At 38.6% G+C, this 22181-nt stretch overlaps 1 protein-coding gene across 4 annotated transcripts in view; it reads right to left on the reverse strand.

The window, feature by feature from the left end:
* The window catches only part of LTN1 (listerin E3 ubiquitin protein ligase 1), a 65890-nt gene extending 51341 nt beyond the window's left edge, over positions 1 to 14549 (reverse strand). For 2 of the 4 annotated variants that reach the window (XM_079923117.1, XM_079923114.1), the window contains exons 1-6: positions 13331 to 13440; positions 8070 to 8273; positions 7450 to 7548; positions 6713 to 6943; positions 4277 to 4329; positions 3392 to 3572 (exon numbers count right to left, since the gene is read on the reverse strand). In XM_079923117.1, the coding sequence (XP_079779243.1) occupies positions 3392 to 3572; positions 4277 to 4329; positions 6713 to 6943; positions 7450 to 7548; positions 8070 to 8273; positions 13331 to 13372 (810 nt within the window). In that variant the 5' untranslated portion in view covers positions 13373 to 13440. Of the gene's footprint in view, positions 1 to 3391; positions 3573 to 4276; positions 4330 to 6712; positions 6944 to 7449; positions 7549 to 8069; positions 8274 to 13330; positions 13441 to 14482 lie in introns of those variants that run through there. The other 2 variants (XM_079923115.1, XM_079923116.1) reach the window with 2 other exon arrangements.
* Positions 14550 to 22181: the final 7632 nt, after the last annotated feature.

Raw genomic sequence — 22181 nt, forward strand, 5'->3', positions numbered from 1 at the left:
TTGAAATACTGATACAAGCAACAACAAAGAATCTTAAAAACATTACGCTGAGCAAAAGAAAGCCAGATACAGGGAATTCCCTGGTGGTCCAGTGGTTAGGACTCTGCACTCTCACTGGAGAGGGCCCAGGTTCAATCCCTGGTTGGGAAACTAAAATCCCACAAGCTGTGCAGCACGGCAAGAAAAGAAAAGAAAAAAGAAAAGAGAAGAAAAGAAAAGAAGCCAGATACAGAGTAATATATGGCTCCATTTATATGAAAACCTAAAAAAGACAAATCGAATCTCTAAGTGACAGAAAAGTAGATAAATAGTTGCCTAGGTTAAGGGAGAGGATGACTTGCAGGGACACAAGGAACCAATTTTTGAGTGATAAAGATGTTTTACTTCTTGATTTTAGTGGTTATGTGGGTATGTACATGAAGATGAGTATATACATCTGTCAAATCTTAAACTGTAAGCTTAAAATGACTGCATTTTATTGTATGTAAATCATACCTTAATAAAAGTTGTTTAAAAAGATATTCTAGGATATTTTTTAAATACCTGAATAAATTGTGAGATAATTTTAACATCAGGTTCAATAACCTAAAAACAGCAAGTCTCCCCAAATCATTCAGTGGAACCCCAATCAAAATTCCAGTTAGATGTTCTTTTTGAGGAATTCAATAAATTTACTTAAATTTATACAGAAGAATAAAGTTCTAAAACAACTTAGTCTTGAAGATGAAGAAAAGAGTGCCTCCCCTGAGCAATTATTAGGACATATCATAATGTCATTTTAACAGTGGTACTGGTGTAAGAAGAAACAAAGACTAATAGATCAGAAGACAGAGTTTTGAGAAAAACTCATGAACATATGGGAACTTAATATACCGTAATGGCAGGACCATAAATCAATAGGGAGAGAATGAACAGTTTAACTAGGTGATGTTAGGAAAAGTGGCTCACTGTACATGAAGAGAAATGTAAATAGATCTCCACTTAACACCACATAAAAAGGTGGGTTACTGATGGATTAAAAACTTCATATGAAAGATAAAACTAAAGCGATTAAAAGATATAACTGTTAAGAAAGATATAACTATTAAAAAAGGATATAGCTGTTTAAAAAGATATAACTATTAAATATAACAATATTTTTATGGTTTAAAAGTGAGAAAGGCCTTCATAAGGCAAAATCAGTGGTTTTGATTACATCAAAATTAAGATTTCTTTGTAAAAGAGGACACATGAAAGGTGACAGAATGGGAGATTATTTACAATGCCTAACAATGACAAAAGGACTAATATTTAAAATATACAAGGAACTCCAGTAAAATAAGAAAAAGAGTACTCCAACAGAAAAAAAGGGGTGAAAGATATGAATAAATAGTTTACAGAGGAAACATAAAAATCTAAAAAGCTTATGAAGAGATGTTAAAAGTCACTAGTTAGCAGAGTAATTAAAATTAAAGAAAGGTATCATTTGAACTCCTAATTAGACTATTGAAAAATAGGAAGTTGAATGATGCCCAGCCCTGGCTACAGTATAAGGATATATAGTAGTCATCATGTATTGATAGTTGAGCCTAGACTAATGCAGCCAATCAGGTAAGCAATCTGGCACTACTTCAGAAAATTAAGTACGCCTATACTCTTTGACTCAGCAATTCAGAAATTAAGAGAATTTCAGAAAAAGAAATTCTCACAGATCTGGGGATACATGAATGAAGATGCTCACTGCTGCCTTATTTGTGAGAGCAGGGAGTCGAAGGCAATCAGGGTGTCTACCACTGGGAGAATGAACAGGTAAAATGGAATGTATGCAAACTTCTGAGTACTACACATCAGTTAGAAGCCATGGGCCAGATATACATACAGGAATGTAATGGATTTAAATATCTTAGTACTTTTTAAAAAACTACTGGGACTTCCCTGGTGGTCCAGTGGGTAAGACCCCGTGCTCCCAATGCAGGGGGCCTGGGTTTGATCCCCGGTCGGGGAACTAGATCCTGCATGCATGTCACAACTAAGAGCTCACATGCTGCAACTAAAAGACCCTGTGAGCTTGGGACTTCCCTGGTGGCGCAGTGGTTAAGAATCTGCCTCCCAATGCAGGCGACACAGGTTCGAGCCCTCGCCCAGGAAGATCCCACATGCTGCAGAGCAACTAAGCCCGTGTGCTACAACTACTGAGCCTGCGCTCTAGAGCCCGCGTGCCGCAACTACTGAAGCCCTCGCACCTACAGTGCAAGGAAGAGTAGCCCCCACTCGCCGCAACTAGAGAAAGCCCACGCGCAGCAAAGAAAACCCAACACGGCCAAAAAAATAATTAATTAATTAATTAATTTGAAAAAAGATCCCGCATGCCACAACTAAGACCTGGCGCAGCCTAAATAAATAAATAAATATTTCTTTAAACAAACAAAAAGTACATGTATAAAAATTAAAGGGCTTCCCTGGTGGCGCAGTGGTTGACAGTCTGCCTGCCGATGCAGGGGACACGGGTTCGTGCCCCGGTCCGGGAAGATCCCACATGCCACGGAGCGGCTGGGCCCGTGAGCCATGGCCGCTGAGCCTGCGCATCCGGAGCCTGTGCTCCGCAGCGGGAGAGGCCACAACAGTGAGAGGCCCGCGTACCACAAAAAAAAAAAAAATTAAAAAAACTACTAAGTAAAAAGCAATAAATGGGATGAAATATAACACAGTATCATTAGTATCATTTATGTGAATTAAAAACACATGCAAAAAGGCTGTGACATGCCTAACAGAGAAAATTAGATAAACTTCATTCAGGCATGATGTCTAGTGCTGTTGTGTGGGAATTCAAAGTTAGTGAATCAACAATATACATTAAATAAGGTGTCTTTAAACAGATACACATAAAACAAGGTTATGTACTAACCGTCAAAAATGTCGTGACAAGAGACTAACAGGAGCCTAAGCCTGCATTTCCCCTAAGAGCAATGCTTCGGTGTTCACTAATTCAGTGTTCATGGACTTCACAGAATATAATCACAGTAAGTAATGAGAATCGACTGCACAGACGAAAGCACATACATTAATCACACTTAGAATGGGCAGCTGGTGGAGGCGGAAAATGGAGACAGACAGACAAAAGGGAAAAAATAAATACATTAAAAGGAAGAGACTTGCACACACCCAGCAGTTTTAAGGTGCCATGAACAGAGGAAGATCATGATTCAACTCTGAATCTGAGGTCCAAACTACTAAATAAAAAAATGAAAATACAAGAACATTCTAGTAAGAGAGGTAATTCAGTCCCACCACAAAAATGTGTCTGCAGAATTTTAAACATAAACAATAAACATGAAGCCTAAATAAAAAATAACAAGATCAGGGGAGAAAAAGGAATCAGAGGAATGTCTTAAAAAAAAAAAGGTTACGATACCTGAGGTATACTGTGTTTTCCATACTTCCAAAACTTATTCTGTGATAAAAGAGACTTAAATTTCTCCTCCAGAGAATCAAACTCATTATCGGGTAGGAGGCAAAGCAATTTTTTCAATGCCAATAAGGAACAAGTTACAACCCGATAGAATTTAGCTTCTCTTTCTTCCTCTGGAATAGTTCTTGATGTAAAAAGAAAATAAATACATATAAGGATTGAGAATAAGACAAACTTCTATTTTAAACGTTTTATCGTTGAATATCTACCAAAGTTGCTTTATCTCTATATTCATTCTCTCTGTGCCAAACCCCCACAAAATGCCAATATACATAGAATTTTAATCACATATTATTCGAATAATAAAAGGTGAAAGTAAATCAAGAGTTGTGGCTTGAAATAATGTGCATGTACACTGCTCTCAGTAGCAGTTAATTGGATGATTAGAGAATAAATAACACTGCACCTAAGAGTACTTTCCCTTACAGATTCTTAATAGTTTGATTAGAACACAAGAGTAAAAAGTAAATGGAACATCTTACTATTCTTACAATAGAACTATTCATAGTTCTTCAACTATTTTCATCCAGACCTTAAAATGGTTCCTGCTATGACTGTCAAAAGGCAAATGTGGAAAAAACCTAAAAACATCTCTTTGTAAAAGAACCAAACACATGTGCTCCCATATAATTCAAGTTAAATAGCGGGACAACTTGCAGGTAAAAGCACTTAAAACAGCACCTGGAAAATAACACTATATTAAGTATTTTCACCTCTACATTTAGCATCCCTTTTTTAAAAAATGTCACATTGAAATTATCATCTTATTACCTATGAGAGAAACATAGTTTCACTTAACCTGAGTTACACAGAAACAATACAACTTACTGTGGGTCACTGAGTGTATCAGGTGTTTCTTTTATAAGATGATCCTGCAGCACCTATGGGGGGAAAAACGCCATAGACTTGAGATTTTATTGAATTGTCAGTGGTGAAGAGACAGAACATAAACTTCATCTTAACTAAAAGTTTTTATCCCCTTTCTCACAAAAGTAGCAAAATTAAGTAGCAAAACTAAAAGGTTTGAATTTTACCAATTTTTTTCCCCTATCAATCCCCAAGGTTGGCACCTGCTGGGGTAAAGAAGGATAAGGTACTTCTTCCAAACACCTCCAGTTTCCACTGAGAGGAATTTTCCCTTAAATACTCCTGGCCTCTTGCTTCTCCATTCCTCTTGCACACAGCAGTGAAGTGAATGGGATGTCCGATTAGTAAGTTTGGGAGTGAATTAGGCTCTGCTTTCCTCGCCCCTCTTTTTTGAGCACCTCCCTGCTCACAGAGTACACACATTGTGCTCTGCTCCATCATGGAGGAAGGTTTAAGGCTCCATTTGAAATGCTGAGTAAGTCTGCTTACTTCTGGGGTACAGTACTAGCAAGTCCACTGTTCCAGTATCAATTTTATCAGCAATAATAATAACCAATATTTACTGAGTTTTTCCATTTACCATGTATTGCTTTGAGCACATTCCATGCATTAATGAAATCCTCAAAACAACTCGATGAAGTACAAGTTAATTCCTACTTTAACAGATGAGGAAATGGAAGCACAGAAACTTGCCCATGGTCAAAGACCCCAACTAATGGCAGAGTGGACTAGAACCCAGTGGTATGACCCAGAGCCCATGTTCTCTTACAGACACTATGACATTTTGATCTCATTTGCCTAACTCCTCTCTAATAAATTTGTTTTGAACTTAGGAAAGTTCAAACCCAATATCTGTATATCTGTGACACAGCCAACTAAAGGTAAAATAATGGAGGAAATAATCCACATATCCAATGATCAGTTACCCATCCATAATAAAACCAAGAACAAAAAAACAACCAAATAAACAAAACTATGAATAGCCAAATTAATTATCTCAAAATCCATTTTCTAAAACTCTTAAGTGTCCAAACTCATGATACTTCACTCATAACATTCATCACTTGATATTTTAAAGAAACCAATGATATTTAATTTATAGTTGGGATAGAGAACTCCCTTTGAGAGTATGATTAAACCTACAAACCCTAGGGAATTCCCTCGCAGTCCAGTGGCTCGGACTCAGCGCTTTCAAGGCTGGGGCCCTGGTTCAATCCCTGGTGCGGGAACTAAGATCCTACAAGCCGCGCAGTGTGGCCAAAAAAACCCACACAACTACAAACCATCACCCTAGAAAAACAACTCTGGTACAACAGAAAAATAAAGAATGTAAGAACCAAGAACTTAAAGGGGGAACTGGAATGCATGTGTGTGTAGAGAGATGTTGGGTGAAGAGATCAGATAGGTAAGAAGGGACCATATCATGCAGAGCCTTGTAGGCCAAGATAAGAAATCTAGACTTGTAAGTATAATGGGAAGCCACAGAAAGGTCGACTAACTGAAAGGAGGGAAGCAGGGAGAAAACAAGGGAGGAGGAGGGAAGGTGTTTAAGTAGGATTATACATAGGGTGCTATGGAAATATAAGAGTACTAAATAGAGAAATAAATGCAAGCATTATCTTTTTTAAAAAAATTTTTACTTCTCCTCAATGGACTCACAGCCCATCTATTTTTATTTCTTGGTATAATACTAACAAATTGGCGTCTAGTTTTTTCCAGTCCATATATAAGGAAGAAAAGAAGGAGAGAAAAAATGAAGAAGGACAGTATTGTGTACAAACTAAAAGCCACAAAAGTTATGGCTGATATCGGTCTGGCAAAACTGCTGGCCAAGTGTTGGAGAAACGTATATCTGTTAATGGGAGTATCATAAAAAACCGGGTAAATAAATATTTTAAAAAATAATAAATAAATAAACCTATTCTTAAAAAAAAACTGGGGAAAAATCCCAAATGTGTATTAAAATGAAAGAAGTTAAATAAACTGTTGTATATCTATATATACAAAGGAATACCAGGATGAAACAGATCTGTATACATGTATTGATTTGAAAATATGGGGAAAAAAAGTTTAGATTTGATTTATAGATGTATTCTTTTTTTAGATTATATATTACAAAGCACATATCTAAATATTTTTAGATACAGTAAATTAAAACATTAAAATAAACAGGGAAAACTTAAATCATTTAGAAAGATCCAATCCAAAAAGTTAATTATGTTTTAAAAAGCCAAAATGGTCAACTTTGATAAACACCATTTAAAAAACGCAATCTTCCACTGAAAATATTTCACTTCTCATACCCTCACAATGCTAGGTAAAAGAGCTGCCTTTGTAATACGCTTTATATCCCTTAAATACTTTAAAAATAGATACAGAAAGGTTCCAAGGACTTACACTTGTAATTTCATCCTTACAAAATGCTATGGCTTCAGGCTGCTTGCTTGGAGGGAAAGCTGCTTCAAAGGCATCTTTTGCTGCAGATGCAGCTGGTGTGTAAGTATCACACTGAGCCATTAGCCAATAGCCCATTAAACTTTTTAAGTAAGGAGCCAAGTGTTTCTTAACTTTAAGGATAAGTTTTTCAAAAGCTTGCTGTGTGGCTTCTCGAACCCGGCGGTCATGATCCTATTGAAAATATAATATGGTTTAAAACAGCTCTAACCCATAAAAATAAATACTGACATTTCTGGGTATGCGATGAAGACCCATTAATAAGAATTCACCTATGCACAAAGCTAAACTAAAATCAATAATTATATTAAAAAACTGATTAATTTTTCCTTTTCCCAATGAGATAAAAATGACTGTATTCAAAGAGTCAGGGCTAAACCTGGAATAAATAAGCAATTCATTCTCATTCTTCTGCAGCAAGTATACAAAGAAATTACATTGTCAAAATTTACTATGGCTTAAAAGTATCTAGGTAATTCTATTGTAAGGACCTAACAGACTCCTTTTTACAACCCAACATGATCCAATCTGCATAATAATATTGACATAACATTCCATAACCCTCACCAAAAATGAATCATATAAATTTGACAGTCCCCACAACTTCAACCAAAAACAAAAACAAAAAACAAAACAAAAAAACCACAACAGAAATAAACTAGTCAAGTCTTAATACTTACTAGTGAAATTTTGCAGAAAATTCTTGGCCAATATGGAAGAACTCCTTTTACAATTTCCGTGTCTCTCTCTGTACACATGGTTCCAAATTCCTGCATAGCCTAAAATAAATTATTAAAATCATTAAGGATCAACAGCCATAATATTGGTTGTTGATTATATTTATGCTGTTCTAGAAGCTTAGTCTATTTTATGTAACGTGAGAATACACCATCCCTGTTTGTGTCACATGGGACTAATCCGAAGAGTTCTTTAGAGGTTACTATGGTAGAAACTTTTCAGTTGTTTTAAAAAATATATAAAACGTACACAAACAAAAAAAACCCCATTTAAAATTATAGAGTCAAAATTACATTACTTAATAGGAAAAAATGTAAAGCCAGAATTCCAAAGTGATTCTAAAAAGTGCAGAACAACAAACTAACTTATAACCCAGAAGATAAGTATAACCTAAAGTCTGTATCAGCAAAAAGTACAATTGTAAAAGTACTTATTAGTGATGATTCTTCATTTAAAAGTACTTATTAGTGATGATTCTTCATTCTTCTTTACATAAAATATGCCAATGACATTTTAACAAAAAGATTTTCTTGATCATTTTAATGAAAACAATAAAACTTGCTTTTAGTTTTGTCGTGACATCTTTCTTTGAAAGTTTTCGCAGCACCATTCGGAAATCAGAATCCACAAGACTGTCTATTTCTTCAGCTCCTTGAATAGCAGGAACATAGCCTAGGTCACTGTGAAATGTTCCAAAACCAATAAATCCAGGCACTGTTCCCTGTTCCTTGGCAAGGAGTTCTGCAGCTCGGCCACTGTTTGAAGGCTGGTAAGAAAGTAGGGAGAAAAAAAGTTAGAGTCAAGGAAAAGTTCAAAATTTAACTTTGAGTTCTTTGGAGTAATTACTTGACAATTCCCACAATGAAGCAAACTTCTATTTGAGGGCTTTTTCCCCCTAGCCTATGCATCTATTGCAATGTCTGCCAAAGATAAATATTTTTGTCACCAAGAATTTAACAATAATGATCCTAGGAGCTATTTCCTAGTTTCCTAAACATCAGAACCATGTTTTTAAAGTTGCGATTACAAGCCATTAGAGGCTCATGGGCCATGACAACATTTTAAAGAAATAGAACAAAATTTTAAAAATCAGAATGCATCACATATGGTAAGAATAAGTACTGTTTTATGAAATTTTTTATTTCCAACTTTTGTATAAATAGTATGTATACACATATATGTATACTGCGTAGTGATGCAAAATTAACTCATAAATGGATATCTCTTTATTCATCCACTCATTCAACAAATATTTATTAAGCAACTACCCTAGGACAACTCTAATGATAGCAACTTCTAGACCAGGAGTTCCTTGTGGGCAGACACACTCATTTCCACATACCCAAAGCCTAACCAAGTCTCTTTGGGCTAAAATGGTTACAAATTACATTAGTATGTACATAAAAATCAATACAATGATCAGGATATAAGATACACTCCTTTGTTCTGAAACAGTCAGTGGCTTGTTTGATTGATACACAATATAGTAGCTTCCAGTACTAAACATTAAAGGATTCTTTGTGACAAAGAAAGAAAGTACTTGAACTGTTGAAAGAAATTAATGTATTCATTGTCATCTAATAGGAAAATGTCTCAGTTCAATGTCCAGGATGACATCACAACCCATCTAAACTCACCTATTTCTTATTCCTCCGTAAGAATGTCTGAAAATCCAAATGTGTGATTCAGTTTGTTCATACCTAGCAAAACTGTGTTTGGGAAAATCATTTATCAAGGAATAATAATCTGTACTACTTTCTAAACTGAAATGAGTGACCAGAAATGAAAATGATGGACTAGATATTTTTTCAAAACAGTGGCACTTGGCCTAATTTCAAAAAAGGTTCTCTATTTTAAAACTTTATTAAAATGAACTAACATTATTCAGTTTACCTTTCTCAATATTGATACATGAATAAAGAGCTACAAAGGAAGTTAGTGAATTATAATTCTGAAAACTATGATGACATTAAGACATTGGAGTTTTACCTATAATCTCATGTGTAAACGGTTTTATTATGAAACAGAATAATGCAATAGTATAAAAAGCTAAAAGCTAAAGGAGTCAAGGCTGAATTCTGAACTGACCTGAAGATCAGAACTGACAGTGATAACTAAGTACAGAAAAGATATCAGATGTCCAGTTTCACAGAAACAAATTATTTTCAACTAATTGTATCTTTTTTTCAATGTCTACTTTGAACTTAAAATGTAGTTACTGTTTCTTGTTACCTTCTCCACTGTACGTTAGATGCTCATACCCACAGTTCAAAAATTAAGAACCTCGATACTATTTCTGGCAGTTAATTGTCTCTTTTTTTTTTTTTTTTTTTTTGCGGTACGCGGGCCTCTCACTGTTGTGGCCTCTCCCGCTGCGGGAGCACAGGCTCCGGACGCGCAGGCTCAGCGGCCATGGCTCACGAGCCCAGCCGCTCCGCGGCATGTGGGATCTTCCCGGACCGGGCACGAACCCGCGTCCCGTGCATCGGCAGGCGGACTCTCAACCACTGCGCCACGAGGGAAGCCCTTAGTTAATTTTCTTATACTATACCTACTTCATTCTTTTGTGCCTGGCTTCTAGAGGTATAACATTTGAGGTGGCAATCCTGAGTCTACAGTTTAAAGACCAAATTCAGGAAGCTTTCGGGATCTTTCACCATCTGGCCTCGACCTCTCCAGTCATCTTTCTAACACTTTTTTCTTCCCTTGTCCCACTTCCTCCTCCCTGCTCCCTTTTGTTCCCACCATTTATGTTCTAGTTCCAAACTCAATACAAAGTTCCCCAAATATGTCATGCCTTTTCACAATCTGGTCTTTTTATTCATTTTTTTCAAACAGCAAACACATTTTTTTAAAAAAAAATTTTATTGGAGTATAGTTGATTTACAATGTTGTGTTAGTTTCAGGTGTACAGCGAAGTGAATCAATTATACATATACATATATCCACTTTTTTTTTTTTTTAAGATTCTTTTCCCATACAGGCCATTACAGAGTATGTGAGTAGAGTTCCTTGTGCTACACAGCATGTTCTTATTAGTTATCCACAATTTGGTCTTTGTGTAATCTTTTCTCTCCCTGACAAACTCCCACTTATCCCTGAAAACACATTCATGTTTTCAACATTTGCCTCTCTGGTCAATCACCATTCTTTTCTGTTCTCCCACTTTGCTTCTGATACCTGTATCATAATTCTTTAATATATTATAATTATTTGCTTACTTATCTATCATCAAACTAATAGTTCAAGAACAGAAAATTTCTCTGTCATCTTTGAAAACACGGCATTCAGTATTCAAACTCTTCTGTTGAATGAATGACTGCCACTCTGAAGTTCAAATCCCAACTCCACAACTTCCTGACTACATGAATTTAGGCAAGTTAATTCTCAAAGCCTCAGAATCATCATCTTTAAAATGAGACAACAGTCACTAAATCATTACTTAGGTGTAGTCAAGATTAAACATAAGTTTTCAAACCACCATAATAATAATTGATTCCAGCAAGAATTATCAAAGGATGCTAAAAACCATTAAGTGAAAGTTTATGAGAGAACAGGTTATTCTGAAATTACTACTCCACATATTATTTGTTAATAGCCAATAAAAAGAGACACTTATACAATGGACATCACCTTAATCAAGTGATTACACATATACCACCAATAATGGGATTATGTGTCTCATTAATAAACAGACATTATGTGTCCCCGTGGTGTGAGAGGCACTGAGAAATTACACATCATCTATGAAGCATTTCTGTCAAATACTGTTTAACCTGAATGTAATTATAAGGAACAATTAGACAAATCTAAGTTAAGGAAATCAATTGCCTAGACTCTTCCAAATTGTCCATGTCATAAAAGAAGCTTCCTCCAAAAAAAGGCACTAGGAAAACTGCCTAGATCTAAATGATAGCTAAATGGAATGAGTGATCCTTTCATGGATCTTGGATGTTTTTTAAAATGCTATATCTAGGGACTTCCCTGGTGGTTCAGAGGTTAAGAATCCGCCTGCCAATGCAGGGCAGGCACATGGGTTCGGTCCCTGGTCCGGGAAGATCCCACATACCGCAGAGCAACTAAGCCCGTGCACCACAACTACTGAGCCCGTGCTCTAGAACCCACAAGCCACAACTACTGAGCCCACGTGCCTCAACTCCTGAAGCCCGCGTGCCTAGAGCCCGTGCTCTGCAACAGAAGCCACTGCAATGAGAAGCCCGTGCACCGCAACGAAGTGTAGCCCCTGCTCACTGCAACTAGAGAAAGCCCACGTGTACCAAGAGCCAAAAATAAATTTAAAAAAATTTTTAAATGCTCTATCTAAATAAAACTTATAGAGAACAATATTGAGATGACTACAGAAATCTGAATACAATAATGTATACTATTAGATAATAGTATTATACTGAAGTTGAATTTTCTGCATGTTATAATTGCTCACGGTTATGTAGAAGAATGGCGCTGTTTTTAGAATATACATGCTGAAGTATTTAGAAGTTAAGGGTCATGATTTCTGCAACTCCTTCTCATACGGTTCAGCAAAATACATATATTTAGAAAGAAAAAGCAAAAGTGACCAAAGATTAACAATTGGTAATTCTAGGTAAAGAATTATGAGTTGTTGCTAATATTTGGAATATTTCAAAAGTAAACATTGAGAACATTTTTTAAAGTTAAATGAGGATGCAAGTAAAGCATTTAGGAGAGTACTAAGGTAAGTTACTATTATCACTGTTACTATTATTAACCTCCAAAACAGATTAAGTGACAGATCTAAGAAAATGTGGTACTGGAATCACAAGAATTGTTTCACAAACAGGAAAAAAGCATCCTCATAAAATTAGACTGTGCCATAATAAACCTAGTACTATAAAAAATATCATTACGGCATCCCCAATCTTGTAGGTTTAGTCCACTCTGGGGTTTAAACAAGTATTTAGTGAACTTCTACTATATGCTAATCCTTGTTCCAGGCTCCGAGGATAACAGCAGCAGATAAAAACGCCTGCCTTCATAATACTTATATCCTATACTAATATCCTAGTGAAGCAAGACAGTAAATGAAGCGGGACAGTCAACTAATATGTTAGAAGTCATAAATGCAACGGAAGAAAATAAAGCAGGAAAGGAGAAAAGGGAGCGGGGTGGAGGGCTACAACTTAAAATAGGGTGATCACCGGAGACCTCACTGAGATATCTCGGGCAAAATTTGGAGGCACCTAACAAAAGAGCGTCGGGGAGCCTGCCAGGCAAGGTCAAGTTTCGGTGATGAGATAAGCGTGGCCAGATGGAGTGAGCGAGGCGGAGGGAGTTGAAGATGGGGTCGGAGGTGGAAAGGGGCCGCAGCAGACCATGCACCGTGTATGTATCGTCGTAACGGCTTTAGCCTTTACCCCGAGGGATGTGGGCAGCCACAGCAGGTTTATGAGCGAAGGAGCGACACGATCCGAGATACCCTGCACACCAGGCTCACCTTAACTGCTTCCCACCCAATTCCCTTGTTCACTCCTGCCACCCTGGGCAGATAACCTTCCTCTTGAAGCCGATACGGAACCAATTCTTAATGAAAATGTTGGGCGGGGGGGATGTGCTCGGGTGGGGACAGCTCTGGCACGGAACATCTTTTCTCTTACGACTCCCCAATCTGCTCAGAGATAATCCACCCCGCCCGCGGGGACGCACACACAACAGAGAGGTCACACTCGACACGCAAACACACGCCTCCCCACTGCCGCGCTGCACACATCCTCCGGCCCTGCGCCGGGCGGAGCCAGCCACTGCGAGGCGAGGACTCCTAGGTTGGCTGGGCCACCCCGCACTCACCCTCAGGTTCCCCTTGGTCCTCTGCTTGTTCTTCCCGCCCATGGTCGCGGTCTCAGCGGCACTCTCGAACCTCAGCCCCCCAGTTGACACGGCCGGACCACAACTTCCGGCCCCTTGCACCGGAAAAGGGCCCATAGGAACGCCTTCCCCTGGCCCTCCCCTTCCGTCACCCACCCGCCCACATGCCGCCCCACTTCCGCTCCCGCCTTCTGCCGCGTCCCTGGCCATCCGTGGCGGGATATGTCGCACTTGGAGCCACGCCCATCTGAGTTGACGTGACCCCTGCCCAATAGGAAGCCAAGCATAGCGCTAAATCCTGCTTCTTCCCTTTCCTGCAGCAAAGATTTGTTCCCTGCTTAGCGGGTAGGAAATCGGCATGGTCCATAAGGGAGGTGTTTTCATACAAGGGTAGCAATAGAATGACACAGTAGTGGCTGAAGAAAGATGGGACAATGTTAGACTTTTTAAAATGCAATTATCGGGACTTCCCTGGTGGTCCAGTGGTAAAGAATCCGCCTTCCAGTGCACAGGGCGAGGGTTCCATCCGTGATCGGGGAACTAAGATTCCCACATGCCAGAGGGCAGCCAAGCCCTCGTGCCACACTACTGAGCTCGCTGAGCTCGAGAGAGGCAGCGTGCCACAAAGCACAGAGCCCACGCGTCCTGGAGCTGGCGAGCCACAACTAGAGAGAAAACCCGCAGGCCACAACTGGAGATGACCCCGCGTGCCGCAACGAAAAGATCCCGCACGTCTCAAGGAAGATCCCGCGTGCCGCAACTAAAACCTAACGCAGCCCCCGCCCCCCAAAAAAGCAATTATCGGTATCACCTGGGTGTTTCTTAGAAATGCAGACTGTCAGGCCCACTTTGGGACTATTAAATCAGATTTTGCATTTTTAACAATGTTCCCAGGTTTTGTTAAAATTTGCAAAGTAGTGCTCTAGGCAATATTCTCTAAATCCGCCCCCCCCCCGCGTTTTTTCCCCCCATATCAAAAGTGTTAGTGCAGCTTTTCGAAAAGAGGGTAGTGTGGTAGTCTCTCTTAAAATTTGAAGTTTACAGGTTTTGTAGTTAGTGATTTTGCTCCTCAGAATCACAGCACAGAAACATAAGCACATGTTGCTGGTTATTATCTCATGCGCACACACTCACCCTATTATAATCGACTCCATGACACGGAGGCTCTGCAGACTATTTCTCCTTTAGTCAGCCGTCTTCCTGTTAGGTTCCTTCAACGTGGGGGGGGGGGGCAGGGCGGGGGACAATGGACTAGAAGGAGACGGAAAGAGAAGAGGAAGAAGCGACTTTCTGCATACTGCTAGCATCATCTCAGCAGCAGCTCTTTGCCCTGGTAGCAGCAATTGGTATAGGCAGCAGTTGTTTTCCGTCTCCATCTTTTTTTTCGACCACCAGAGTCAACCTAATTGCACACCTCAGGGGTACCAGCAGCAGCCAGGCAGGACCTTTCCCCTCCGAAGTATGAGTCCTAGCTCCATGGGCCCTCTCCTTTGAGCTCTTAAGACGGCCAGTGGTGCCCCCTTCTCAGAAGTCAGAGGCCCAGCATCACGGAGTACCTTCTTTGAGCTCCGGAGAGCAACTACAGCCAGGCACCACCCTCTCTTCAGAGGCTTGAACTGAGCCCCAGCTTTTCCAGGCCCTCCTCCAAACTTCTAAATTCGAATTACCCCAACCTCTTCTTTCCTTCTTTCCTTTACTAGCCCTAGTGATAGTAACTGCTGTGCAGTAATCACCTCTGTTACCTCAGGATTCTCCTTTTGCTTTTATACTCGTTTTTAACCAATCTCCCATGTTAAATTTTTTTCTCTTTAAATAAGTAGTGAAGTTTCTGTTTTCCTGACTGGACCCTGATTAAAAAAAACATACAGAGACATGCTGCAGGATGTTCCCTAAAACACTATAATAGCAAGATAATTGAAAACAACCTAGTGTCTATCCATTGGGGGAATGGCTAAGTAAATTATATCTATTCTATGGACTATTAGGCAGCAGTTAAGAGGTTTATCTGTACGTACATGGGAAGAATTCTAAGACATTCTTAAATTGAAAGCAAATAGAGTAATATGTACAGCATAATACCATTTGTGTCTAAAAAATTTATAAAACAGTATTATATGGATACATATATATTATGTAAATACACAGAAAAAAAGGCTGCAAGGATCATACCAATCTGATAATTGAAGTTAATCCTTAGGGGAAAGAGGTGGCAAGAAAAGAGATTAGGGTTAAGAATTATAGTCAAAGGAAATTAAGCCTTCCCTGTAAGGTTTTATTTTATACAAGGAGAATATATTCATGTATTTATTATGTAATTTTTTTTTTTTTTTTTTTTGCGGTACGCGGGCCTCTCACTGTTGTGGCCTCTCCCGTTGCGGAGCACAGGCTCCGGACGCGCAGACTCAGCGGCCATGGCTCACGGGCCCAGCTGCTCCACGGCATGTGGGATCTTCCTAGACCGGGGCACGAACCCGTGTCCCCTGCATCGGCAGGCGGAGTCTCAACCACTGCGCCACCAGGGAAGCCCCTTAGAACACCATTTTATAATTGGTTTGGGCATTCGAAAATAGTCTCCGTTACGTAACAGTTCCCAGTGGTTGTCTCTTTTGAAGATGAGACCCTCGTAAACCAGAGTACTCTAAACAGTGCCTACCAAAGTGGTAATGTTATGTCAATTGTAATCAAAATATCCATAACTCTAATGTAAACCAAAGTCTTAATGAACTTTGGACACATGATTTAAAAGTTTATCTGGAAGAATAAAAGGAGAATCAAAAGGATATTTTTGGTAAACAATGAAGAGAGAAGTCTGTCCTATCTGATTGTAACATCAATTTTGATGTTATAAAATAATAAACAAGTTCTAAAATAAAAGACCTAATTAAAGATAATTATAAAATCCAAAATACATAAAAATTAAACAATATATATGTGCAGTACGTAGAGGAAAAAAGCTACAAAAATTGAAAGAGTTATAACTAGAGAGAGGATGGGAAATTACAATAGCTGAGATGTCGAATCTTGAAAGTTAAGTTTGTAACTTATGTACTCCCAAAAGAATTCTCAGTAAGATTTTGTTTTCAGATATCACAAAACTATCTCAAAAGTTCACATGAAAGAATAGCTAAAGATATTTTGAAAAGCAGGCATAGCAATGATTTGTCCTTCTAAACTTCAAAACTCAAGATATTGCCGTAACAATCCTAACAGTGTTGTTAGGAATAAGCTGAAATAGAATGGCAAATCCAGAACCCACATTCAGGCTCTGATAAAAGTGGCATCTCAAATGTCTGAAGAATATGGATTATCCAGCAAATATCATTGGAACAACTGCTTACCTTCTGAGAAAATAACTTTAGTACCTACTTCATGCAGCACTCTAAAATGAATTGCTGATGACTGAATGTTAAAAATGAAGCCATAAGATGTGGTACAGGGATACACACACACGTCATTAAAGTACAAAGAAATATATGGGGGGACTTCCCTGGTGGCGTAGTCGTTAAGAATCCGCCTGCCAATGCAGAGGACATGGGTTCGAGCCCTGGTCCAGGAAGATCCCATATGCCGCGGAGCAGCTAAGCCCCTGCGCCACAACTACTGAGACTGCGATCTAGAGCCCGTGAGCCACAACTACTGAGCCTGTGTGTCACAACTACTGAAGCCCACGTGCCTAGAGCCTGTGCTCTGCAACAAAAGAAGCCACCACAATGGGAAGCCCATGCACTGCAATGAAGACCCAACGCAGCCAAAAATTAAATTAATTAATTAAAAAAAAAGAAATATATGGGAATGATAAATACTTTAGGGTGGGGTTAATACTGCTAAGGAACAGAACTGTAATCAGCAGAAGTACACAAGAGGATTTCAACCACACTTGTGTAGTAGAGTGGTAAAGTTTTACTTGTCGGTAAAGTTTTCTTAAACTAGTTGGTAAGATTATGACTATTCATTTTTTACTTCTTTTTACCTTTTTGTATAAGGTAAATATTCATAGTAAGATAAATAGTATGAATGTTACATATCTACTTCACAATAAGATTTTTTAAAACAAAAAATGTTATAAGGTTATATAGACATATTTTAAAATTATCCTGGAGTAGGGAAAGCATTCCCAGTCAATGCTCCAAAGACAGAAAACCATAAAGAAAATGATTGATACATTTCAGTAACATTAATTTGAAAGTTTTTTTTTTCTATGTCAGAAAAAACAAATAGACAAACATGGGAAACATCTGCAACATTAACTAGGTGTTAATATGCTTACTGTTAAAAAAAAGTTCTTACAAATAAATATTTTAAGGCTTCTCATTTAGGTATAAATAAGGCATAAACAGGCAATTCACCACGGAGGAAATATAATTGACCAGTACACGTGTAAAAAGTATTAGCCCATTCTAAAAGTCAACTGAAATAACATAAACCAATGTAGATTTTTCAATCTATTAAACTGGCAAAATAATAATCAGTGTTGGTAAAAATCTAGGGCAAAGTAAATTTTAGAGGTCTTGCAATGTTCATTTCTCAACCTTTCACAAGTGCAATCGGCAAGACAAATCCAGAGTTTAAGAGTGAGTTTCCACTTCTAGAAATCTAACTTGAAGGGATAATAATGGACGCTCAGAGCAGCTTTGTTTTTGAAACTAAACTAAACCAAACCAAACCAAACCAAAAATGTTACGATCTCACGACCAAAACAGTGAACTGCTGAAATCAATTACGGTACACTCAGACAACCGAATACAAGACAGTCTTGAAAATATTTAATATAATGGAAATGTTTACAACCTATTGTTTAATTAAAGGTAGATACAAAGCAGCATGTACAGTATGACTTGTTTAAAAAAGGAAGACGACATACACATATATGCAAAAGTAATATACTAAAAAATAAAACATAAAACGAAAATTTGTCTTCTTAGGCAGGAGATTATGGGTGAGTTTTACATCCAGTTATTTGTACATTTTCTACAATGGTCATCTTTTCTAGTAAAAATATATTGCTTACACTTATTTACATATATTTTGGGGGGTGGGGAAAAGCAAGAGAACAAGTTTACAAAATCCAAAATGCCAAACACCCTGGGGAGGGGGGGGGGAATTAAGCCTCCATACGGTATGAGCAAAATGCCCATATTCAATCATCCAAAGCAAATTATTATTTAGGAACTATTTGAAAATAGATAATTTGAAAATATTTTAAGAACAAAAGTGATGGTGTATCAAAAATTACTTTTTCCAAGAATGTATGTATATGTATAACTGAATCACTTTGCTGTAAAGTAGAAGTTAACACAACATTGTAAATCAACTATACTTCAAAAAATAAATTTTTAAAAAAGAACTCAGGTAAAATAAGAACTTTAGGCCAATGAACTTAAGAATTTTCTTTATGAAAAAAATCACTTTTTCCTATCATTTGCATTTTGGGTTAAACTTAGTGTTATTTAAAGAATCATAAATTAGAACCTCAAACTATCTCAGGAAGACAATAGTGTTGAGAACACATGTCATTTAAACTTCTCTGAAACTACTTAAATTTCTTTCAAAAAAATATATCAGTTTAAAACCAAATATATATATTTTTAATATTAAAAAAATTAATCCTTCATTTCAGTAATTCCCTGGTTAAAATCGGAGGACACCCTGAACCTCGAAGGTGCCACTCAGGTCCCAGAGAGCATCATTCCTCCAATCATCCCAGCTGTTAGCAACATCCGGGAAATCCCAAGAGAGTAAAAGATAAGTATTAAAAAACAACAACAACAACAACAACCCAACAAAAACCGTATCTCAGTGCCAGGGCTGCAACTGGCACGGTTGCAGGAACCCCGTCCGAAAGACAAGCGCAGGACTCAAGCCAGGGTCAGAATCCTTTCACCAGACCCGAATCCAGCTGTCCCAGCTGCGGTTACGCTACCTGCGCTCACCACGTCTCCCACCCTCACGGGCTAGTGCTTCTGGGGCGCGCCGACGAAGGCGGGGCGCATGCGTGAAGAGTCCTAGGGCCCCTCCCAGCTGCGTTCTGTAGCTGCATGTGCGGCGGTCATGCACGGGGGAGGTGCGGGGTTGTAGGAGAAGGCCATGGTGTCCGTTAAGGCCCAGCGCTCTTGGTAGCCGCTCGGGACCCCGGTTTCCGTAGGTAGCCAGGCACCTGCCTTTCATTATGAGCCGGAATCGTCCCTCGCCAGGCCCTGTTCCTCGAAGTGGTCCGCAAAGGTCATTAAGGCCTCCATCCTTCCTCGACGCGGTGGGATCAGATTGCCAGATTGTGCTTAAGTGGAAGCACATGCTCCTTGTACCCCCTTTCGCAGAATTTTTGTGGGGCCAGTTTGTACTATGTAGTTGTAATAATTGTTTTGGGGGGCAGCGGACTGGCAAGTTATGTATGTGCACGTGCCCTTATATGCCTTTAACTCTTGGCTGCCTTGTAGCTTTAATGGAATTTCACGAATGATACGTTATGTTGGGTTTCCCTGATACACAGCTAAAACCAAAACCAAAAACAAAACGGTGTCACAGTTATTTTTATACAAGTGCCGAAAGTAATCATCCGTTGTGCACCACAGCAGATGTGGTATTTTTGTTGTTTTAATGCAGTTTATCAAATTAATGTGCAGATGGTAGGACTGGCTTTGACTTTGTTACTCCAAACTGAACACTTGGGCTTGTGGGATTAATTTTAGAATGTTTAAATTTTGTTTTGTTTTACTCGACTCAATAATACTATTGTTTGTACAGGAATTACTTTTACAAATAAAAAATGGACATGTAGCCAATGTTTCCTGCCTCCACTCTTGCTTTCTATAGATCTTTTAATTTTTAAACATGATTTGATTTGGGACTAAGTTTCTTTTAAAGGTTTGTCATTATTTCTTTATAGATGATTCCAGTTCAAGATATTTTTCAGATTAATACATGACAAACTGTCACTGTGGAATAAAGATACATACTGAACAATTTTACATTTAAGGATATCTATATATGAAGTACATCATCATTGGTAAAAGTCTAAGAAAGCTATGTTGCCTCTAACATTTAACTATAGTTTCTTACAGCTTTTATTGTGTCTCTTACATTATATAATGTAGGCAGGACCATCTAATTTGCTGTTTTCTAATACTTCCATCCACTCTCCAAAAAAATTTATTAATCATGAGGTTGGAAAATCTGTACTTTTCTTGGTCACTGTGTTGATAGTCCAATGTCTAAATTTGACAGGTCTGTCTGGGAAGAAAACTTATAATGCTACATTATTGTAGTCTATGTTTTTATATTATACTTGAGATCTATATATTTACACATAACAATGTGTTTTTAATTAAAATAATGTATAAAGACTAAAAAAATTATAGCAATTTAGTCCTACTGAAAGTAACATGTGCATCATTTGGCCCCTTTGGTGGCCTCTAGGGATGTCAGTCTCACGCGCTGTGGGGTATTTCACCCAAATCTGGAAGTGGCTGGAGGGAGTCAGAAACTAAACGTCCAGCTGGTCCAGCTGGCTGTGTGGTGGCAGCAGAGGAAGGACTAGTATTTCCAGGCCAACTGACAGGGCACTGGGGAGGTGGGCAGCATGGAGGGAATCTGAGGAGGCACCGTGAGATATGCAGCCAATATAGGCACTGTGCTATGAATACCACTCGGATTCTTATTTGTGTTTATATTTAAGATCTATCCACATTGCCTTGTTAGTTCCACTTTATTACTTTTGATTTTTACTTGGATAGTATGTAGCATAATGTATTTACTAATTCACTTAGTGATGGGCACGGTACATTGCCTCCAACTTTTTACTAAGATAAACAATGCAGTATGTCCCCCATGCCCACTCCTCTATCCAAGTCTGACTTTTCAAGGGATACCCAACACACAGTACCAAGCTGAGTGCTAGCAATTAGTAAATATTTTTTTTTTTTTTTTTTTTTTTTTAGTAAATATTTAATAAACACTTTGGAAACTGATTTATGGAGGGCCTCAAAATCCAGATAGTGGGGCTTCCCTGGTGGCGCAGTGGTTGAGAGTCCGCCTGCCGATGCAGGGGACACGGGTTCGTGCCCCGGTCCGGGAAGATCCCACATGCCGCGGAGCGGCTGGGCCTGTGAGCCATGGCCGCTGAGCCTGCGCGTCCGGAGCCTGTGCTCTGCAACGGGAGAGGCCACAGCAGTGAGAGGTCCGTGTACCGCCAAAAAAAAAAAAAAAAAAAAAAAAAAAATCCAGATAGTGTGTTTATTTGACTCTAAGTCAATTTGCTGAAAATAAATTTACAGAAAGCCACTTCCAGAGAGAAAAATTTGTCAAAATCCAATTTTCCAAAAACGAATGCTTTAAATTACCAGTTTGATGAATAGTTGAGGCCTATTAAAAAGTCTGAGCTCTGCTCGTGCTTCACAGCCTTCTGTGAGGTGAGCCAAGGAGCAGAGGCAGAGCATGAGTATACAAAAATAGAGATGAACTGAAAACTCCGTTTAAGAAAAATTTCACTAATCTTTGTATCAAGTGCCTGGGGCAGATGCAAAACTAATGCTTTGAAAAAAATCTATTTGGCAAACTCGCTTTTAACTGCTAGTAACAGACACAGAAATATAAATAAACTGGTTTTATTTCATAATAAGCTGTCTAGAGATAGGCAGTGGCTAGTGTCCGATCAGTAGTTTAACAGCTTGAGGACTGGCATCTCTGTGGCTCTTTTGGCCCTTCCTTCCCTCGTGGTTGAAAGGACTACTGCAGCTCCAGCCATCACTCTGGTATTTCGGACAGAAGGAGAGGGAAGAGGTGCCCTAGCTGCAACTATCATTTTAATCAGGGAAGCAAAAGTTTTCCCAAAGGTTCC

Source organism: Stenella coeruleoalba (assembly GCF_951394435.1).
Source record: "Stenella coeruleoalba genome assembly, chromosome: 5".
In the NCBI taxonomy this organism is placed as follows: Eukaryota; Metazoa; Chordata; class Mammalia; order Artiodactyla; family Delphinidae; genus Stenella; species Stenella coeruleoalba.